This window comes from Panthera leo, chromosome B3, assembly GCF_018350215.1.
Source record: "Panthera leo isolate Ple1 chromosome B3, P.leo_Ple1_pat1.1, whole genome shotgun sequence".
Lineage (NCBI taxonomy): Eukaryota > Metazoa > Chordata > Mammalia > Carnivora > Felidae > Panthera > Panthera leo.
In genome coordinates this window covers 62,195,984-62,217,402 of record NC_056684.1, presented here as the reverse complement: position 1 = coordinate 62,217,402, position 21,419 = coordinate 62,195,984, and the positions used below count along the sequence as shown (strand labels likewise).

Genomic DNA, 21,419 nt, shown 5'->3' with positions numbered 1-21,419 from the left:
TTCAAACAGTGAAGATGTTTAGGTGATCTTGATTTTATAGTATTTAATATTTTTATCTGTGAATTTTGTTTTTTTTATTTAAACATTTTAAAAAATGTTTATATTTATTCTTGATAGAGTGTGAGTTGGGGAGGGGTAGAGAGAGAGGGAGACACAGAATCTGAAGCAGGCTCCAGGCTCTGAGCTGTCAGCACAGAGCCCCATGTGGGACTTGAATTCATGAACCCATAAGATGATGACCAGAGCCAAAGGCCAACACTTAACCGACTGAGTCACCCAGGCGCCCCTCTGTGAATTTTGAATGTGTCACTGAATTTAAAAATATTCTCGAAAGGAGAAAAACTATGGAAGTCAGTGATGGTAGAGGTAACTTAAAAGAATTGTTTCTTAATTACTCATTCAAATATTTATTGAGCTCCTATTATGTACAAAGCATGTGCTAGTTTCTCAGAATATAATAGTGAGGGTAAGAGACACCAGCCTTATTCTCATAGGGTTTATTAATGGGTCATAGGTAGTTTGGGGAAGTAACAGGAATAATTACTTTACGTAACAGACTTTTAAATTGTAGTTGTGGTAATGCTACAAAAGAGACATACACAATGCTACAAAGGGTGCTTTTCGTGGCTTTTTTTTGCCAAAAGAGAATAACAAATATAAATTCAGTGGCTCGGGAAAGAGCTTTGTGTGTGCAGGAATGGAAATGCCAATGTGGCTAGCATAGTGAGGAAGACAGTAGCATCAGGTGAAGTGTGAAGTCTGAGAGGCAGGTGGAGACCAGATCTTGTAGAGCTTTGTAAATCCTGGTGAAGGGTTTATTCTCAGTACTATGGGAAGCCATTGAAGGGTTTTAAGTAGGTGAGTCTCTTAGATGTAACTTATGTTTAAGAAGATAACTGTCAGGGTACTTGGGTGGCTCAGTTGGTTAAGCCACTATCTCTTGGTTTCGGCTCAGGTCATGATCTCACGGTTCATGGGAACAAGCCCTGGGTTGGGCTGCGCACTGCTGCACTGACAGCATGGAGCCTGCTTGGGATATTCTCTCTCTCTCTCTCTCTCTCTCTCTCTCTCTCTCTCTCTCTTTCTCTCTCTCTTTCTCTCTCCCTCCACCCCCCCCCACCTCCTCTCCCCTCCCCCCTTCACACAGTCTCTATCTCTCTCAAGATAAATAAAGCTTAAAAAAAAAAGATAACTGTCTATGTAAATAAGGGACTATGGGGGATTGGAATGAAAGTAGGGAGACCATTAGGTGCATTTTGCAATAGTTTACATGAGAGGTAATTGTAGCTTGAACTATGTTGGGGGCACCGAAGATAGAAGTGAATGCATTTGGATATATATAATGCATGTGGGATATATATTGGAAAAAGAACTACTAAGATTTTGTGAATAACAGAATTGGAAATAGGTGTGCTACTTGTTTAATCCCAGAGGGAGATGTTCAGTTTCACCATTAAGTTGATGTATGCTGTTGGTTTTTTAAATAGATATGGCTTGTTAGATTAAGGAATTTATCCTCTCTTCCTAGTTTGTTAGGCTCTTCTTTTTTTAAACATGAAAGGATGTTAAAGTCAAACTTTTTTCATCTGAGATGATCTTATGATTTTTCCATTTGATCTGTTGGTATGGCAAATTGTAAAGTTGATTTTCTAATGTTGAGCAAGTTTTGCATTACTGGAATAAAACCAATATGACTAAGATGTATTATTCTCTTTACAAATTGTTGGCTTCTTTGTGCTATCTATTTAGGATTTTTATATTTATGGTGCTGAAATTGGCATGTGATATTTCCTTTCTGGTACTGTACTTATTTGGTGTGGGGGTGGGTGTGTATGTGAGGTGGAGATGGTTGCAAGTAAGAGCTTTCATTAAATACAAAATAATTACCCTAAAATGGTAAAAGTGGTTGCTTTTAAGGAGAATAGTGAAGTGCAGGGGGCTGCTATTTTTAAAAAATTATCTTGAAAAATCAACTTCTAGAAATATTGTAAGTAGGTATGGGTATTATATGTGAGCAGGAGTAAGTGAAACCAGAAGAATGGATAAACAAATTGAGAAAGTTATGGAGGATGAAAGGAGAGGGTCTGAAATCAAATTCTAATAGATGCCCATCATCTTGCTATATTGACAGCTAATTGAATAAATTGATATTAGAAAAGAAGCAGATTTTTGTTTCAGTTTGAAGTTCAGATTCATTATGAACTATTGTCCCTTAACTTGGCTTTTGTTATATATGATGAAAGCATGTAAAATATCTTTTAAGTATCTGGGTTTTTTTGGCATTTTCTTTTGTTTTACTTCTAAAATAAGAACTTTGATGGAATAGTTTATGTATATGGAATTAATGATGTGGTAGAAATGCTAATACTGTTGGATAAAATATGTAGCTATTCTGTTCTCTGAAGTCTGCAGTAGAATTTTTTCTTAACACAGAGGTGAGGTTCTAAAGTTAATGCATAGGGTGCCTGACTGGCTCTGTTGGTTGAGCGTCCTACTCATTATTTCGGCTCAGGTCATGATGCTGGCTCAGGTCATGATCCTGGGGTCATGGGATACAGCCCCTTGTTGGTCTCCGTGCTGGGTGTGGAGCGTGGTTAGGATTCTCTCTCTCTCTCTCTCTCTCTCTCTCCCTCTCTCCCTCTCTCCCTCTCTCCCTCTCTCCCTCTCTCCCTCTCCCTCTCCCTCTCCCTCTCCCTCTCCCTCTCCCTCTCCCTCTCCCTCTCCCTCTGCCCCTCTCCTGTGCATGCACACACACTCTCTCTAAATAATAATAATAATAATAATAATAATAATAATAATAATAAAATAAAATAAAGTTAATGCATTTAGTATAGTTATGTGTAGATAGGAACTAAGACCAGTTGAGGAAACTTCAGCTTATGTCTCTTATTTCACATTTGGAAAGAGAAATATTCATTGAGTGGAATTATAAGCATAATCAGCTACACTTTTTATTTTATTTTATTTTTTGCTATTTATATTTTAGAGAGAGAATGTGCAAATGGGGGAGGGGCAGAGAGAGAAGGGGACAGAGGATCTGAAGCGAGCTCTGCACTGACAGCAGTGGCCCCCGTGCAGGGCTCAAACTCATGAACCATTAGATCATGGCCTTAGCCGAAGTCAGTGCACAACCGACTGAGCCACCCAGGCTCCCCTCAGCTACACTTTTTAAATGTTATTTTCATGTCTTAAAGATTTTTTGCTAAGTACTCACAGGTTGAATTTTCATAACATAAATATGTATATTATGTATTTTGATACCTAATTGATTTCATTTGGGGATTGAATTATTATATAATCCACAAATTCTTATAACTAAGGTGAATTTTTATTTGAAATATTAATACCCATCTCATCCCAATCAAAGTTAGTCACTGATTTTATCTTGAATATGAGAATTATCCAGGAGTATTAATTATAAAGGGGTAGTTTAAACTCAAAATTTCTCTTGTTTTATAGCCTCATTGTATAGCTTTTGCTTCCCTTTTTTTTGGTCTTCCCCCAGAAAGTAATTCTGAAGTCACAACTTTGCTATTAATCTCTTCATAGTTTTTAATTTCTTTTCTTTCTTTCTCACCTTTTCTAATGTTGTATATTTGTTTCAGAAAAAGATTTTCTTCAAAAAATGGATGGGATGTCTTCAGAAGCTAATGAAGAAAAGTAAGTTCATGCAGTGTAACTAAAAATGTTAAATTCTGTCAGAGAAAGATACTTTTCCTATTAGTAAGAACAACTGATAACTTCTGAAATCTTTTTCCATTTTGCTCCAAGGAAAAGAAGTAAATGTTACAAAGTCATAGCTCTCTTTGCCTTATCTTTGTGTTTATATATCTAGCGTCAAAATTAAGAGGGACTTTAGAGACCACCTCCCATCCCTTCAATTTAAGGATGGGAAAATTAAGGCCCAAGGAAATGAAGTGATTGGTCTAAAATTGGCATCACAAATTGGTGGCGTGTTTATAGCCTACACACTTCTTTTTTTTTTTTCCCTTAAACAATGTTTTTACATTTTTGGATTAGTTGCTAAAATTTTCTCTTGAAAAATTGAGTGTAGCAACACTGGGCTTATATTCTTGTGGCAACCACTAACCTGATCAGAGTCATGACTGTGACCATTAGACTAAGCAGGAGCTCTCCTTTATCATCTCAACACTGCCTGTTTTTCTTGCATTTACTAAATTATCTGTTTGACCTCCATAGGCATTTTAATTTTCAAAACCTCTCTAAAAATCACACAGTAGTAAAACCAGAGCTAGAGTCTCTTGGTTTATGACCCATATATCTTATAATTGTACCTCTGGGGGGCACCTGGGTGGCTCAGTCGGTTAAGCGTCTGAATTCAGCTCAGGTCATGATCTCACGGTTCGTGGGTTTGAGCCCCACATTGGGCTCTATGCTAACAACTCAGAGCTTCGAGCCTGCTTCGGATTGTGTCTTCCCTCACTGCCCCTCCCCTGTCCGTGCTCTCTCTGTCTCTCAAAAATAAACATTAAAAAAATTTTTAATTGTACCTCTGTACATATGGTACATTATGTTGTACTCATGGTTATTTCAAAAGATATTCTTGTAGTACACGTAAGTATTTTAAAACACTGACTTTCTAAATACTGAATTTAATGTCATATAAATTTTGCTAAGTGAAAGTGATGCCATGTGTTAATTGAAAGTGACGGCCGATTTAAGGATGCTGTGATGATGGCTTTTGAAAATTCAGTCTTTCATCAACATGTCTGTAAATTTTTTTTTCCTTTTTCAGTGACAATATGGAGAGACCTCTTAGAAGAAGACATTCCTCAGTAAGAAACATTTAATAATTGTTACCTTTTTTTTGAATGATGACTATATGCCACAGTAATTTTGACTATAGCATCACCATCTGGCTCCACTTTGCTCTCTGGATAAAAGACTGAAATATTTAATTGGTTACACAATTCTGTAAATATACTAAAGTTTGTATTTTATTAATTTCTTAGTAATTTTATCAATTGTATGCTATGTAAATTATACTGCACTAAAGTTAAAAAATGTATTTAAACAGTGTAGTAAGACACAAAAAATCCAACTCAAACTGATTTTAGCACAAAATTTATCCAAACAGAACGATGACTTTTAGCACAACTTAACAGGGGTTCCAATAATATCACCAATACTAGGATTTTTTTCTCACTTTTCTACTGATTGCTTCCTCTGTATAATCTCCAATGTCAGACAGGCTCTCTCCCAATGATTACTACATATAGCTCTCCCAACTTCCAGTTTCAGGTCCTAAATGAAAAAGTGTCTGTTTCCTCAAGATAAAACAAAAACAAGACTCAGGATCGAATCATATTGGCTCAATTATCTTGTTATAGGTCAAGTCCTCATTCCTGAACCGCTCACTAATGATGAGAGAATATCATGTGCACATTGTTATAGACCAGGGCTACATGTTGTACCCTAGGGTTGGGGTGGGGCTTACCCAGAGCACATGAGATGAAGGTAGGCAAAATAATTGAGGTGGGTGGGCAGGGAGAAGGGAGTAGATACCGAGTATTTAAACCAGCCACAGAGTATAGCACTGCACAGTATGAATTTGAGGAGTTTTAGAGGCTTTCACAGAAATTTTAACATCTCTACCTTTCTCCTTATGATATAACTTGAGCTGATTATTAATGGATATGCCAGATTTTATTGAATAATTCTAATTCTTCTAGATTTTGAAACCCCCAAGGAGTCCTCTTCAGGATCTCAGAGGTGGGAATGAAACAGTTCCGGTAAGTCTCTAGTGCAAATGCTTTATATAGATGACTATTTTCAGTGATAATTTTAACAGTCAGGAATTTATTAGCTATATGAAGACAGACATCATAAATGATTTTTAGTTGAATGTGTACAAATAAGCATTCCATGACCCTCAGGTTAAAATCCAAACTCTTGAGTAAGCTGGCACTCTTGATTTTTAACCCCCATTTACTTTTCCAACCTTCTTACTTCCCACTCTCACACATGTATCTCACCATTCAGGATTGCTTACTATTCTGCAAACATGACACAGACTGTCAAGCCTGTAAGAATTTACATATGGTATTTCCTTCATTTAGGTGGTTAGTCCTTCATTCTTCTTTGTCTTCCCAACATTCTATTAAAAACTTTTTTCAAACATTTTGAGAAGTAGCAGGAATTTTAGAGTGAATGCTCATATAGTCATCCCTTAGATTCTACAATTAATATTTTATCAAACTTTATCGTAAATCTGTAGCCCTCTTTATTTGGTAATTCCTGTTTACCCTTTAAGACTCAATTTTGGTATCACTTCTCTCAAAAAATCATCCCTCAATATCTTCTAATTGTCTGCTGATGTCTATTCTAAATGGAGAACTCTTTAAGGGTGGGTACTTTATCATGTGTTTTTTCAATTTATTTTTCCTGGTATAGTTGACTTTCAGTACATTTTGTTGACTGATGAAATGCATATAGTTTTGGAGACCATATAATTTTGAATGTTCACTCTACTTCGGCCTCTCTAATCTTTCTCAAATACATAAAGCTTTTTCCTGCCTCAGGGCCTCTGCATACATTCTACCTACAAGGCTTTCTCTCTACCCAGTGCTTTATCTGACTAATTTTAACTGATCCTTCAGGTTTCAAATATACTTCCTCAAAGTAATCTTTCCTGATTCTTAGGCTAGATTAGTTTTTTTTTTTTAATACAATTTTCCTTCATAACACTCATCACACTTTGAATTTTATATTTGTGTAGATTTTTTGTTTCAGTATCTTTGTCACCATAATTCCCAGTATAGAGTAGGGGCTATATTTGTTTCCTTTACCATTATTTTTTCATCACTCAGTACAGGAGCTGGTGTGTGTGTGTGTGTGTGTGTGTGTGTGTGTGTGTGTGTGTTAAAAACTTAGTGAACATTGAATAAGTAAATAACAGATTCATAGACTCCTAAAGCTTTAAAACCAATAGGACCTCAACAGTAATCTTAAATCCAATTGCTTATTTTTTTAAAAATGTTTATTTTTTATAGATGAGAAATATAAGGTCCAAAGAGGTTAAATTTTTGTCCAAGTACACGAAGTTAGTGGCAGACTTCAAATTTGAGCTCTAATCTACTAATTTCTAGCTCAGTGCTCTTTCCAGTATACCACACAAATTTCGGTTTTTCTTTTTCCTTTTATTATTTTTTATTATTTTTTTAAAGCTTATTTATTTTGAGAGAGAAAGAGTGAGAGAGCATGGGCTGGGGAGGGGCAGAGAGAGGGGCAGAGAAAGAGAATCCCAAGTAGGCTCCATGCTGCCAGCGCAGAGCCTGACACAGGTTTTGATCTCATGAACTGTGAGATCATGACCTGAGCCGAAATCAAGAGTTGGAGGTTTAATGGACTGAGCCACTCAGGTACCCCTTCTTTTTTTTTTTTTTTTTTTTAAAGTAAGAAGTATACTAGTATCTGTTAGTTTCAGTATTTACTATGTCATTATTATTGTCCTAGTAAGCTCAAGGCCAGTTGTAGTGTTTGCTAGGCTATTAACAGAGAGGATGAACATTCCTGATTCTTTGTTATAATAAGACACACTCAAATATTAAGAATTAACATAATAAAAGTCTCTGTGGATTTTGTTTGTTTCTGTCTTTTGCTTTTTGTGTTTGGTATCTATGTGAGTAAAAATGTTTGCTCTTGTTAAGGAAAATGAGAGAAAAAAATAGTGTTTTATAATGAAAAAATGCTCAGCATCACTAATAGAGAAGTGCAAATCAAAACCACAGTGAGATATCAGCTCATATCCATTACTGTGGCTACTGTAAAAAACAACAGAAGGGGTACCTGGCTGGCTCAGTTGGTAGAGCTTGTGGCTTGATCTTGGAGTTGTGAGTTCAACTCCTATGTTGGGTGTAGAGATTACTTAAAATAAAATCTTTGGGATGCCTGCATGGCTAAGTCCGTTCAACTCTTGATTTGATTTGATTTGATTTTGCATGATCTCATGATCATGACACTGAGCCTCACATCGGACTCCATGATGGATGTGGAGCCTGCTTAAGATTAACTTTGCCTGGGGTGCCTGGGTGGCTCAGTTGGTTAAGCGTCCGACTTTGGCTCAAGTCATGATCTTGCGGTCTGTTAATTTGAGCCCTGCTTCTGGCTCTGTGCTGAGCCTGGAGCCTCCTTCAGATTCTGTGTCCCCCTCTTTCTCTGACCTTCCCCCACTCATACTCTGTCTCAAAAATAAATAAACATTAAAAAAATTTTCAAAAATTTAAAAAGATTAACTTTGCCTGTCTCCCCTAATTGCTCTCGCAATCTCTTTCTCAAAAAAAAAAAAAAAAGAAAGAAAGAAAAAAAAGATGGAGTGCCTGAGTAGGGTAATTGGTTAAGCGTGGAACTCTTGATCTCGGCTCAGGTCATGATCTGACAGTTAGTGAGTTCAAGCCCCTGCACTGTACGTGCAGAGCCTGCTTGGGATTCTCTCTCTCTGCCCCTCCCCCACTTGTGCTCTCTCTGTCTCAAAATAAATAAATAAACTTTAAAAAAATTTAAAAAATAAAGCAACAGGTGCTGGCTAGGATGTGGAATAATTGGAAACCTTGTATACTGTTGGTGGAAATGTAAAATGTTGTAGCCACTATGGAAAACAGTATGGTGGTTCCTCAAAAAATCAAAATAGAATTACCATATGATAGTAATTCCACTTCTGGGCATATACCCAAAAGAAATGAAAGCAGGGTCTTGAAGTGAGATATACCTCTGTCATAGCAGCATTATTCACAGTAGCCAAAAGTTAGAAGCAACTGACACTGTCCACTGACAGATGAATGGATAAACAAATGTGGTATCAGTGGAATATTAGCCTTTAAAAAGAAGGAAGTTCTGATACGCATTGCAATAAAGAGGACATTATGCTAGGTGAAATAAATCAATCACAAAAAGACAAAAGCTTTATGATTCTACTTAGGAATTACCCACAGTAATCAAATTCATAGAGACAGTAAGTGAAATGATGTTTTCTAGGAGACTGAGCAAGAGAAAAGGGAGTTGTTTAATGGATATGGAGTTGCAGTTTTGCAGGATGAAAAGCATTCTGGAGATTGGTTTCACAAAGTGTATACATAACATTACTGAACTGTACACTTAAAAATGGTTAAGATGTAGTTCACAGGTTCGAGCCCTGCATCAGGCTCTGTGCTGACAGCTCAGAGCCTGGAGCCTGCTTTAGATTCTGTGTCTCCCTCTCCCTCTCTCTGCCTCTCCTCTGCTCATTCTCTCTCTCTCTCTCTCTCCCCCTCTCAAAAACAAATAAAAACATTTTTAAAAAATTGGTTAAGATGTATTATGCTAAGTGAAATTAACTAGTCCCTTGACAAATACTGTGTGATTCCACTTATATAAGGTATCTAAAATAGTCAAACTCATAGCAGCAGAAAGCAGTGGTTGTCAAGACCACAGAGGAGGGTAAAATGGAGAGTTGCTGACTACAGGTATGAAGTTCCAGTAAAACAAGGTAAGTTCTAGAAATCTGCTGTACAATGTTGTGCCTATAGTTAACAATATTGTATTATACACTTAAAAATTTATTGAGGGGCGCCTGGGTGGCTCAGTCGGTTGAGCGGCCGACTTCGGCTCAGGTCATGATCTCGCGGTCCGTGAGTTCGAGCCCCGCGTCGGGCTCTGTGCTGACAGCTCAGAGCCTGGAGCCTGTTTCAGATTCTGTGTCTCCCTCTCTCTGCCCCTCCCCCGTTCATGCTTTGTCTCTCTCTGTCTCAAAAATAAATAAAAACGTTAAAAAAAATTTGAGAGGGTAGATCTAAAGCTAAGGGTTCTTACCACTTTTAAAATTAAAACATTTTTTTAATTAAAAAAAAAAGTTTTTTAATGTTTATTTATTTCTGAGACAGAGACGGAGCATGAGTGGGGGAGGGACAGAGAGAGAGGGAGACACAGAATCAGAAACAGGCTCCAGGTTCTGAGCTGTCAGCACAGAGCCCGATGTGGGGCTTGAACTCACAAACCACGAGATCATGACCCGAGCTGAAGTTGGTCACTCAACCAAATGAGCCACCCAGGTGCCCCTAAATTAAATTTTTAAATGAAGTTAAGATGGTAAATTTTATTATGTGTATTTTACCACAGTTAAAATTTTTTCTTAAATCCTGAAAATAGGATAGTAAGCTTACTATAACAGACCACATATCACTTGCTTTGTCCCCAAGTCTGTCTTCTTCTAAATGGCAAAATAATCATTCATTTAAAAGGAGAGAGAAAAAGGGAAGAGAGCATAATCACCTTCCTTAAATATGTTGTTTGTGTCGGTATGCTTATTACCACTCACATGGAAAATCATACTCCTGTTTGTTAAGTGCATTAAGATATTTCAGAGAAGTAAATAATTACCACAATTGATAATATCACATTAACTCAGAATAAGACTTAGTCTCTGTCTATAGTACTGTGGAGACCTAATTCACAGTAGTTTCATTATGAATTATACCATATATTCTCTGCCCTTAGGACTCTAATGCTTTGAGAAATAAGAAAAGCTCCCGTCGAGTCAGCTTTGCAGATACTATAAAGTAAGTTGGAAAGAGAAATAATTAAAATGTTACAGGTAATAATTTTTTGTCATCAAATCAAATATGTTGGTACTAAATGACTTGATAGTCTGGGTTTTAATTACATAAGCATGTTTTTGTTATTGTTGTTATTCAGCATTATGCTTGAGAAACATTGAAAGGATCACCTCTAGAGTCGGAAACAAAACAACTATTTCTTACCACTGTTAATTTAACTTTGTATTGAAGGTGCTAACCAAATATACAGAAAGTGCAGTTATAAAAATTGGAAAGATGCGGGTAAATCTATTTGCAGATTAAATGCTTGTATATTAGGAAAATCTAAGAATATCAATTGAAATACCTCTACAAACAATAAGCAGGATACAAAATTAATATATGAAAATTAATATATTTCTTATATATAAAAGATAACTAGATAGAAGATAAATGTCTTTTTTCCCATTGTATTATATTTTGTGGCTATGTGTTTAATAATAAAAGCATATAAAGGATAAACCATTATTGAAGGATACTAAAGAATTGTGCAAATGAAAATATAACAAGTTCCTGAATAAAAAGATTCAACATCATAAAGATGTTACTTCTCCCCAAAATAATTTATTAATTTAATGTAATGCTTAGATGTAATGTTTTCATGATTATTTTCGTGATGTTCAGTAGTATATTTGTATTTCTTCATTGATTCAAAAGTTAATAGAGAATTTAAAAATAGCCAGGTGGTAAGAGCATTTTGTCATTACTTTTTAGTTATATTGCAAAAATGTTGATCTGTATTATTTTGGTTTTTATTGAAAAATTTCTGTGACTTTATATATGATTAATTTTTATAGATGAACCATAAGTACTTAAAAAGAAGATAGATGTATTTTGTACTTTAGAGTGTAGAGTTTAATATATATCAACCATATCCACCTTCTACCTTATGTTATTTGGAACTTGTATAATCCTGTTTTAATCACTTTAATCTGTCATCAATTATAAGAGAGAGGTAAATTAGTCTCTTGTTGATAGTGTGTCTTACTCTAGCTCTCTTTATATTTCTAATAGTTTTCCATTATGAATGTTGATTCTATATGTTCTTTGATACATAGTCATCATTGTTATATCTTCATTCAGAATTGTACTTTCCAGCATTAATGAAATCATCTTTGCTTCGTTTATTATTTTTTGACCCAAATTCTACCTGGACTGATTAATAAGATTTTTGACTCTGCTATATTTTATTTTCATTTACCTGGTTTACTTTTGTGTATAGTTTCATCATGTATGAGCAATGAATGGTATTCTGTATGTGACATCTTTTGGTTGCTGGGTAGTTCCAAATAGATACTGTCTTTTTTGTTGTTGATTGATAGTAATTTTAATTGTTTCATAACTTTTTTCTATTACTCTATTATCCATTTATCAGTTAACATCTTCTTGGATATACATGAGTTGTCAGTATTTCATATGTGTTGACTTTTGCAAAAAAGAAAAAATATAGTAAGATTTGGTATAATCAGAGAAGACTAACTGTTGGCTGACAGTAGACTTCCCTGAGAAGTATATTCCTTGGTGAAGTTGCCACTGTCTTCCTGGATCTTGCCCATGGCTTTGCAGATTCCATGTTGTTTTTGTCTCTACCAAAAAATAGGTTGATCTTTTAGAGTTGGGCTTACTAAACAGATTCACTAGAAATTTGTGTTTAAATAGAATGCTGCTACTAAAAATAATCATGAGAAACAGATGAATCAGAACAATCCTTGAGTAGTAAGTACTTTCCTTATAGGCATTCTACCTAAAAAAATAAATTATAATGTAAATATGGCTTGCTGATTATGGAATTTGAGGTATTAGTTATTTAAATGATTCTGAATGTTTAATGGCTCCAGGCTCTGAAATGTAAATAATCCATCTCCACAGTAGACACATACACATCCATTGCAAAGTGTTGGAGGCTTCTGTCTGTATACTCCTTGAATAGATATGGCCAAGGTTTTCTCCCATTTATTTCACACTGACTTTGCTTTTACATGTTTTCTTTAGGTGTTTTCTTATTAATGTCAAAATAAACAGGTTCAACTTTCTGCTGGACATTTGATTGTTCCTTGTGCTTGTTAAATTATTTCGTGTAAATTACCTTTTTGCTTTCGAATTTCTTCCCTGGGATTATATTTCCCGCAGTAGAATTGCTGGCCTTAAAGTAAGAAGCAGTTGTGTACCCTTTGTTACATTTTTGTTATTGGTTTTAATACTGCCAGGAAGTACATTTTTTTCATAATACATTGTAAACATTAGATTTTAGCACTTATTTCCAGCTGACTTGATTGGTTATAATGTTATCTCCTAGTTATTTTAATTTGTAGTTTGTTTGCTATTATTTTTTCTATATTGTCTTCATTTTTTTCTCATTTTGAAATGTTTCTTTTTTTTCCCTTGTCTACTTAGGCAATATTGAAGAAAATATTTTCTTTTTAAGAAAATATTTTAAAGTTTTTGTGTGATTGAACACTTTAAATTTTGTGTTTACTGAAGTATGTGTCTTTCCTACTTCATAAGTAATTTTTTCAACCTATCTTCAGAAGCTTTCCTTATAGATATTACATAGGTTAAAAAGAGAAAGATCAAGGAACAACCATAATTAAGAAAAATTTACAGAAAAATAGAAGAAGAAAGAATTATTTTGCTATTTCATATCACATTTTGCCATTATGCCACTTGCATATCTCCATATGTTTACTAAATATGCTTTATTAAGTATATTTCGTTGGTTTACAACTTACACTTTGTCTACCTAATATGTGACAGTCTAACATTTGGATTTCAAGATGTCTAAATATATTTTTGCATTTTCTTCTTTGTATTTCTTTGATTTTTTGCTTCTGGTATTTTTTTTCCTTTACGTATAATTTGGATTATTCGTTGTTAGTTTTTATTATTAATTTTCCTTTTATTATGTGATAGTAACCTTATTTAGTACTAATACTTTTTTGCTATGAAACAATGTAATGGATAACTTCAAAATTTTCTTCTTTTCCTTTTATTTGTCCATAGATAATTTCCTAAATTGGATATTTTTCAATTTATATCTTCAGGTTGTAGATTGAATTAAAGAAAAAAAACTTTTTTTAAGTAGGCTCCATGCCCAGCGTGGAGCCCATTGTGGTACTTGAACTCATGATTCTGAGATGAAGATGCTGAGATCAAGGGTGTCTGGGTGGCTTAGTCGGTTAAGCGTCCAACTCTTGATTTTGGCTCATATCAAGAGTTGGACACTTAACCACCTGAGCCACCCAGAACCCCCAAAATCATTGATTTTTTAAAAATATATAGATTTAAAGTTATACATGATATTTGCATAATTGTTTAAAAATAGTCTCTGTATCTATAAGCTACTTTCTTATTCCAAATGTTTTTCATCATTTGCTATCTATTTTAGTTTTCTAAACTAAAATAGTTAGGTTCTTCAGCTAATTTTGTTCATTTTTTTTTAATCAAAAAAATTTTTTAATTTAATTTTTTTTTCAAAGTTTATTTGTGAGGGGGAGAGAGGCAGGGAGAGAGGAAGACAGAGGATCTGAAGCAGGCTCTGCACTGACAGAGAGCTTGATGCGGGGCTCAAATTCACCAACCATGAGATCCTGACCTGAGCCATAGTCAGACACTTAACTGACTGAGTCACTCAGGAGTGCCAATTTTGTTCATTTTTATTTTCCTAGACAATCACTGAGTTTTTTTCAAATGTGTAGGTTTAAAGTTATACATGGTATTCTCATAATTTTTAAAATAGTCTCTGCATATACTACTTTCTTATTCCTAATGTTTATTTCCATCCTCATCTCTAAAGCATTGAATAAAGCCTTTTATTCCATAATTAGAAACAATAATTAAAATATGCAGAGACCTTTGAGAGATAGTACAAATGTCTGGGTTACATAGACATGTATAAAGTAAGTGGAGGTATAAAAAATAAGTCATTGGGAAGTTTAAAAAAAAAAAAAGCTTCCAAGTTTTTTCCTTTTTTTCCTCCATTTTAATGATTGAAAATTTATAGCATACACAAAAGTAGAAGAAAAGGGTATGAAAGCATAGATGTCCATTTAGCAGTTACAACAGTTGTCAACTATGGCCACTTTTCTTTTACTATACCCATACTTTCCCTTTCCCCTCCCACTGAATTATTCTCATGTGAATCCTAGATATTTCATTAGTTATATAACTTTAAAAGGTACAGAATATTTTAAAAATATATTTGTAATACTATTATGAATAGTTATAATACTATTATCACATCTTTTATTTTCATTTATTTATAATTTTTTAAAAATGTTTATTTTTGAGAGAGAAACAGAGTGCAAGCAGGGAAGGGTCAGAGAGAGACAGAGACACAGAATCCGAAGCAGGCTCCAGACTCTGAGCTGTCAGCACAGAGCCCTATGCGGGGCTCAAACTCATAAACCATGAGATCATGACCTGAGCTGAAGTCAGATGCTTATCCAATGGAGCCACCCAGGCACCCAAACATCTTTTTTTTTTTTTTTTTCCTGATGCTTATTTATTTACTTTTGAGAGTGTGAGCAAGCAGGAAAGGGGCAGAGAGAGAATCCCAAGCAGGCTCCATGCTTTCAGTGGTGGAGTCCAATGAGGGGCTCGGTCTCACAACTGAGAGCATGACCTGAGCCAGTATCAAGAGTCAGATGCTTAACTGACTGAGCCACCCAGGCACCCCTATTATCACATCTTTTAAAAGCTGTGATATCACAGCTATGATATCAGCAAACATCTGGCCAGTGTTCACACTTCTTTGTCTCAGTTTTCTTCTCCTTAGATAATGGGCATGATTCATTATCCATACACACTTAACATATTTCATTTGGTTGATATCTGTCTTAAATCTTGTCATCTGTAGGTTCCCTCTTCCTTTTGTTCCTTATAATTTATTTAAAACATTTTTTTAATGTTTATTTTTGAGAGAGAGAGAGACAGAGTGTGAGTGGGGGAGGGACAGAGAGAGAGAGGGAGTTAGAGAATCCAAGGCAGGCTCCAGAATCTGAGCTGTCAGCACAGAGCCTGATGGGCGGCGGGGGAGGGGGGGCCTCGAACCCATGAACTGTGAGATCATGACCTAAGCCCAAGTCGGATGCTTAACTGACTGAGCCACCCAGGCACCTCTCTTATAATTTATTTTTTAAATAGTGTGTCCCATTTGGGGCGCCTGGGTGGCCCAGTCTGACTCTTGATTTTGGCTCAGGTTGTAATGTCACTGTTGGTGAGTTCGAGCCTCATGTAAAGCTCCATGCTGGAACCAGCTTGGGATTCTCTTTCCCTCTGTCCCTCTGCTCTACTCTCTCTCTCTCTCAAAAATGAAGGAGGGAACGAACGAACAAAGTATCCTACATTCTGGATTTTGCTGATTATATCTACATGGGATAATATTGTATAATACATTTCTCCAGAATTCTTACCAATTGGTTACTCTATCTAGAAAGTTTTAACTTAAATTTGATGTTTTGGACAAGAATTCTTGTGCTTTCATCAGACAGCACTTAATATTCAGTTATCTCTCTTTTTTATGATGTTAACAGCTGTTGATGATCATTACCTAGATCCATTATTTCCTTAAAGTTTAACCGATAATCTCATTCTGTCTCTGAGTTATGGTTCATATAGGAAAGGCAGATTAAATTCTTGGAGCAGTGGTCTGTTTACTAGTTTCAGTATAATGAGTTGGTTTCCTAGTATCCTTCAAAGTTTATAATAAGAATTTTTTCCCTGATATCTTTACTTAAATAAGTTATCTAAATCATGAACTTAAAAGCATATTTAATGTGTTTTATTAATACGACAATTGGGGCGCCTGGGTGGCTCAGTCGGTTAAGCGTCCGACTTCAGCTCAGGTCACGATCTCACGGTCCGTGAGTTCGAGCCCCGCGTCGGGCACTGGGCTGATGGCCCAGAGCCTGGAGCCTGCTTCCGATTCTGTGTCTCCCTCTCTCTCTGCTCCTCCCCCGTTCATGCTCTGTCTCTTTCTGTCTCAAAAATAAATAAACGTTAAAAAAAAAATTTTTTTTTTTTAAATACTCCAATTATTCTGCCTTTGACAAGTGGAAATCTCTTCAGATTGGTTTCTGACCTTTTGACATAACCCCAATAATCTTTGATAGCTTCTTTGCTTTATAATATACCAAGCTGTTGATGTTCATTTCATGTATTACCTGACTTAGACCTGGAATCAGCCATTTCTTCAAGGAGTGAGCCCAACTGCTTTTGGTAGGAATAGCATTTGAAGAACACAATCTGGATGCTATAAGTTCTCCTCACTATTGAATTGGTCATTGTTTCTAGGCCATTCTATTACCAAACAATCTATCACAGTTGCTAACTGAGGAAACAAATGAATGAGCCCTGGTGCACTGGTCTCCATCCCAGGTGATCCCAAGGGGACTAGACAGGTTGAAAGCATAGCTCCTGGCTAAGTTTGCCAATGGTGTTGCCCAACAAACTTGGATAAACTCATCACAAGAGAAGCCAGTAACTCAAGAGACAAGGGTTTGGAAAAGAGAAAGGGAGAAATTTATTTCAAGTGCTGGCAGTCAGGGAAAGTGGCAAGCTCAAGCCTTAACAACTGACCTCTCCACCCACAGGATACACACCTAGAGTTTTATAGGGAGGGATTCAGGGGTACATGAAAGAAGGCAAACAGCACGTGATCATGGGTGGGGATTGGTGTGTGTTCAGCCTATGATCATGGGCAGAAAAGGGGACACTGGGGTGTCGTCTTCTAGGCATTCCCTTGCTATCAGGGCTTTTTTTGTTTGGTATCTTGGAAAGTTCCAGATCATTGCAAAGCACCTTCGTCAGTGTCTTAAAAAAGTGCAATAATAAATAAGTACAATGGGTTTTAGTTAGAGCCTGAGTTAAGCAGTCTTGTCTATTTCTGTTGTTTTTTTTCAAGTTTATTTATTTTGAGGGAGAGAGAGTGCATGCGCGCATGAGCAGAGGAGGGGCAGAGAGAGGGAGAGAGAGAATCCTAAGCAGGCTGCACACTCAGACGCAGGACTCAGTCCCATGAACCATGAGGTCATGATCTGAGCCGAAATCAAGAGTTTGTCACCCATCCAACTGAGCCTCAGTATTACTCATTGAATCCTAACAATTATCTCATTTTATGAATAAGGAAACTGAGGCTTAGCTTGAGTAACTTGCTCAAGTTTCCATACCTATTATGAGGTAGGGCTCATACTCTGGAACATACTGTGGAGGTTTCTCAAAAAGTTAAAAATAGAACTACCCTATGATCCAGCAGTTGCAGGTTATTTACCCAAGGATACAAAAATACAGATTCGAAGGGCTACATGCACCTTGATGTTTATAGCAGCTTTATCAACAATAGCCAAACTATGGAAAGAGCCCAAGTGTCCTTTGACTGATGAATGGATAAAGAAGATGTGGCACATATGTACAATGGAATATTAATTAGCCATCGAAAAGAATGAAATCTTGCCATTTGCAATGATCTGGGGGGAGCTAGAGGGTATTATGCTAAGTAAAATAAGTCCGTGAAAGACAAATACCATATATGTGGAATTTAGGAAACAAAACATGAACATATGGGAAGGGAAAAACTGGGGCGGGGAGCAGACCTTAACTGACTCTTAACAGTAGAGAAAAAACTAAGGGTTGATGGAGGGAGTTGGGTTGGGGATGGACTAAACAGGTAGTGGGTATTAAGGAGGGTACTTGTTACAATGAGTACTGGGTGTTAATATGTAAGTGATGAATCACTAAATTCTACTGAAACCAATAGTACACTATAGGTTAACGAATTCAAGTCAAAATTTGAAAAAAAAATGTATATATATAATAGAAAAGATATATGGAAGCATCCCAAGTGTATATCAATAGATGAATGGATAAAGAAAGTACACACATACATACACACACATACAAAGAGGTAGGGCTCAGACTCTTGACTATTTTTCATCAGACCGTTCTTAATCATATTATTATGTCTTCTTACATTTTTCACATTGCTGGTATTTTCTTTTTCCTCTAGTTACCCTTATTATTTGTGGGATTAGACTATATTTTTTAGGTCTATCTGATTGTTATAATGATTCTCTTCCTGTTTTCCTTGTTTTTTAGATTTGCTGCTTATTCTGTTTATTTGTTTTATAGTGAGTTTGGCTAATAAAAAACATGTTCCTAGAATTAACAGGGAACTTTGGAAACAGGGGTAACTGAGATAGGATTCTTTTACTATCTGTCCAGGAGAAAATAACAGCATTTTTTACTTAAATATGTGTTAAGGATGATAGAATGTTAAAGTTAGAAGTAATCTGGGGCTCTTGACTGGCTTAGTTGGTAGGGTATGCGACTCTTAATCTTGGGGTTGTGAATTCAAACCCCACACTGGGGGGAAAGTTTACTTTAAAAAAAAAAAAAGTGAAATTAGAAGTAATTTTAGAGAGACAGTAATAGTCCAAACTCTACACATTTTAGTGAGAAGATTAAAGCCAGAGAAGTGATATAACTTTCCTAAGGTAACATAGGTAGTGACAGAGCCAACAGCTATAATATAGGTCTCCTGATTCCTAGTCTCCTGCTTTTTCCACTGCTTCTGATTACCTTTCCCTGTTACTGTTAAACCTAGCCCACCCTTTCCTTTCCTTGGTTATAATCTACTCATTATACATACTTTCCTGCAATGGCTCTGGGATGTTAAAAGGAATTTGAGGTTCTAAACCAAAAAACCTGGAACAAGTTCTTGCTTATTACTACATAGTCCCTAGCAAGTCTCTTAAAGAACATCAGTTTCCTACTTTTTTAGGATGGAGATAATAGTCCTCACATATCTGTTAGTGTTATTGCATGGCCAAAATAAGGTAATGTATGTTAGCACAGTGTCAATTTAAATACTATTAAACAATGTATAAATAGTGTTTCAAGAAAGTATTCTTTGTTAAAAGATTAATTGAAAAAGAATTACAAGATTTTAGATGTAGAAACAAGCATAGTAAAAACTCTCTTAATAACTCCCACCTCACTAAATTATTAGAATAACCTATATTCTCCATCCCCCTTGTAAAATATACTGATACCTACAGTATAGATATCACTGACCTTTCCTGTCCATAAACTTCAGTTCCTGAGAGTTGATTGGTAGGCTTTCCAAGAAGTATTTGTCTTGTTCATCTGCTTGAAGTTGTTGTAATTGCATAACTTAATTTAATATTAGATAAACTGATGAAAATGAATTCAAAGACAAAGATCGTTATTTCTGTGAAAGTTGTAATGAACAGCTAGGGAAAACTTTGATAAAGGTGAATTTATTTTTAAAAGTACTTTCAAATTTGGTATGGCTGAGACAACCATAGGGAAATCTTTCATGAAAATTTAGAAGGATTCTGTGTTCATATTACTTGAAAGTTTCTTTGTTTATTCCTCTTGATAAAAACACTAAAATTGAACCTATAGATCCACTCAAAGTAAAGTCCTCAGATTGACATTCAGAGATTTGCAAATTAAAATCCACTTATGTTTAAAATTTTTTAATGTGTAAGGTGTGTATGGATCAGTTATGATTCCTTATTTTAAAAGGCTTTTTTTTTTTTTTTAATTAATTGGTCAACTACTGATCCTGGTCATATTGAATAAAAAGGCTTCTATTCTATTGTAAATAATTTGAAGAAAAATTGTTTGTAGGATAGCTTGGTAATTATAAGCTCAGGTTTTGAAGTCAGATTTGGGTTTGCATTTTGGCTCTGCCACTTATTAGTTCTATGACTTTGGGGGTTACTTAACTTTTATGACCTTTAGTATCTACATCTATAAAACAACATGGTAATTGTTATAATCATTAAAATGCATATAAACAACATAGCAGAGGGCTTGTCACACTGTATGCATGCAGATGTTCACTGCTTTTTGTAATTTAAACTTTTGAAATTTTAAAGAAGAGGTTCTTGGGGTACACACGCTCTCTGTCTCTCCAACAACAAAAAGAGCTTATCAGTAATGAATGATACCTCATATTAAAATAAAAATGAACTAGCCAGATTATTCAAGGCAGATATCAATGCTGCTTCTTCAGAAGCTTAATCCTCCCAATGAAAAGAGGTCCCTTCCTCTGGAGTCCATGCTATCTTATCGGAACTGTTAATAAAAAAAGTTTAGTAGGGGCACCTAGGTGACTCAGTCGGTTAAGCGTCTGACTTCAGCTCAGGTCATGATCTCGCAGTTTGTGAGTTCGAGCCATGCGTCGGGCTTTGTGCTGACAGCTTGGAGCCTGGAGCCTGCTTCGGATTCTGTCTCCTTCTCTCTCTGCCCCTCCCCCACTTGTGCTCTGTCTCTCTCTGTCTATCAAAAATAAATAAATGTAAAAAATATAAAATAAAATTAAAAGTTCAGTAAAGTAATGTTGATAATCACTGTTCCAGCTCTCTACTTACAGTGAAAACTCCTTGAGGTCAAGGATCATCTATCAGACTCTAGTATATAGCATCAAGTATATAGTGAGTGCTTAATAAATGCTCTGTTGAATAAAATGAATATTTTAGGTTATTAAAAGGGATAAAATAATGATTTTTGTCAGAGTTCATTAAAAAACCATAACAGATTTTAATGTAAGTGAATTTTGACATTTGAAAAATTAATAGTATAAATATAGCAAAGAGGAAGCTGAAATCAGTTATCTTTACCTATGTCAAGACTATAAGTTAGCACCATAGGGTTCTAATTAAAAATTACAGATTTTCACTAATCTTTATTTTCTTTTCTAGAGTATTCCAGACAGAGTCTCATATGAAAATAGTAAAGTCAGAAATTGCAGGTAAATATGTTATTGCAATCTCTGCTAAATCTGTTTTCTATAAAATTTTCCTG

At 35.5% G+C, this 21,419-nt stretch overlaps 1 protein-coding gene across 3 annotated transcripts in view; it reads left to right on the top strand.

The window, feature by feature from the left end:
• The window catches only part of KNL1 (kinetochore scaffold 1), a 66,542-nt gene that overhangs the window by 2,649 nt on the left and 42,474 nt on the right, over positions 1-21,419 (top strand). For all 3 annotated transcript variants that reach the window (XM_042942398.1, XM_042942396.1, XM_042942397.1), the window contains exons 2-6: positions 3,606-3,660; positions 4,757-4,796; positions 5,694-5,753; positions 10,492-10,553; positions 21,317-21,366. In XM_042942398.1, coding sequence (XP_042798332.1) covers positions 3,626-3,660; positions 4,757-4,796; positions 5,694-5,753; positions 10,492-10,553; positions 21,317-21,366 — 247 coding nt within the window. In that variant the 5' untranslated portion in view covers positions 3,606-3,625. The remainder of the gene's footprint in view (positions 1-3,605; positions 3,661-4,756; positions 4,797-5,693; positions 5,754-10,491; positions 10,554-21,316; positions 21,367-21,419) is intronic.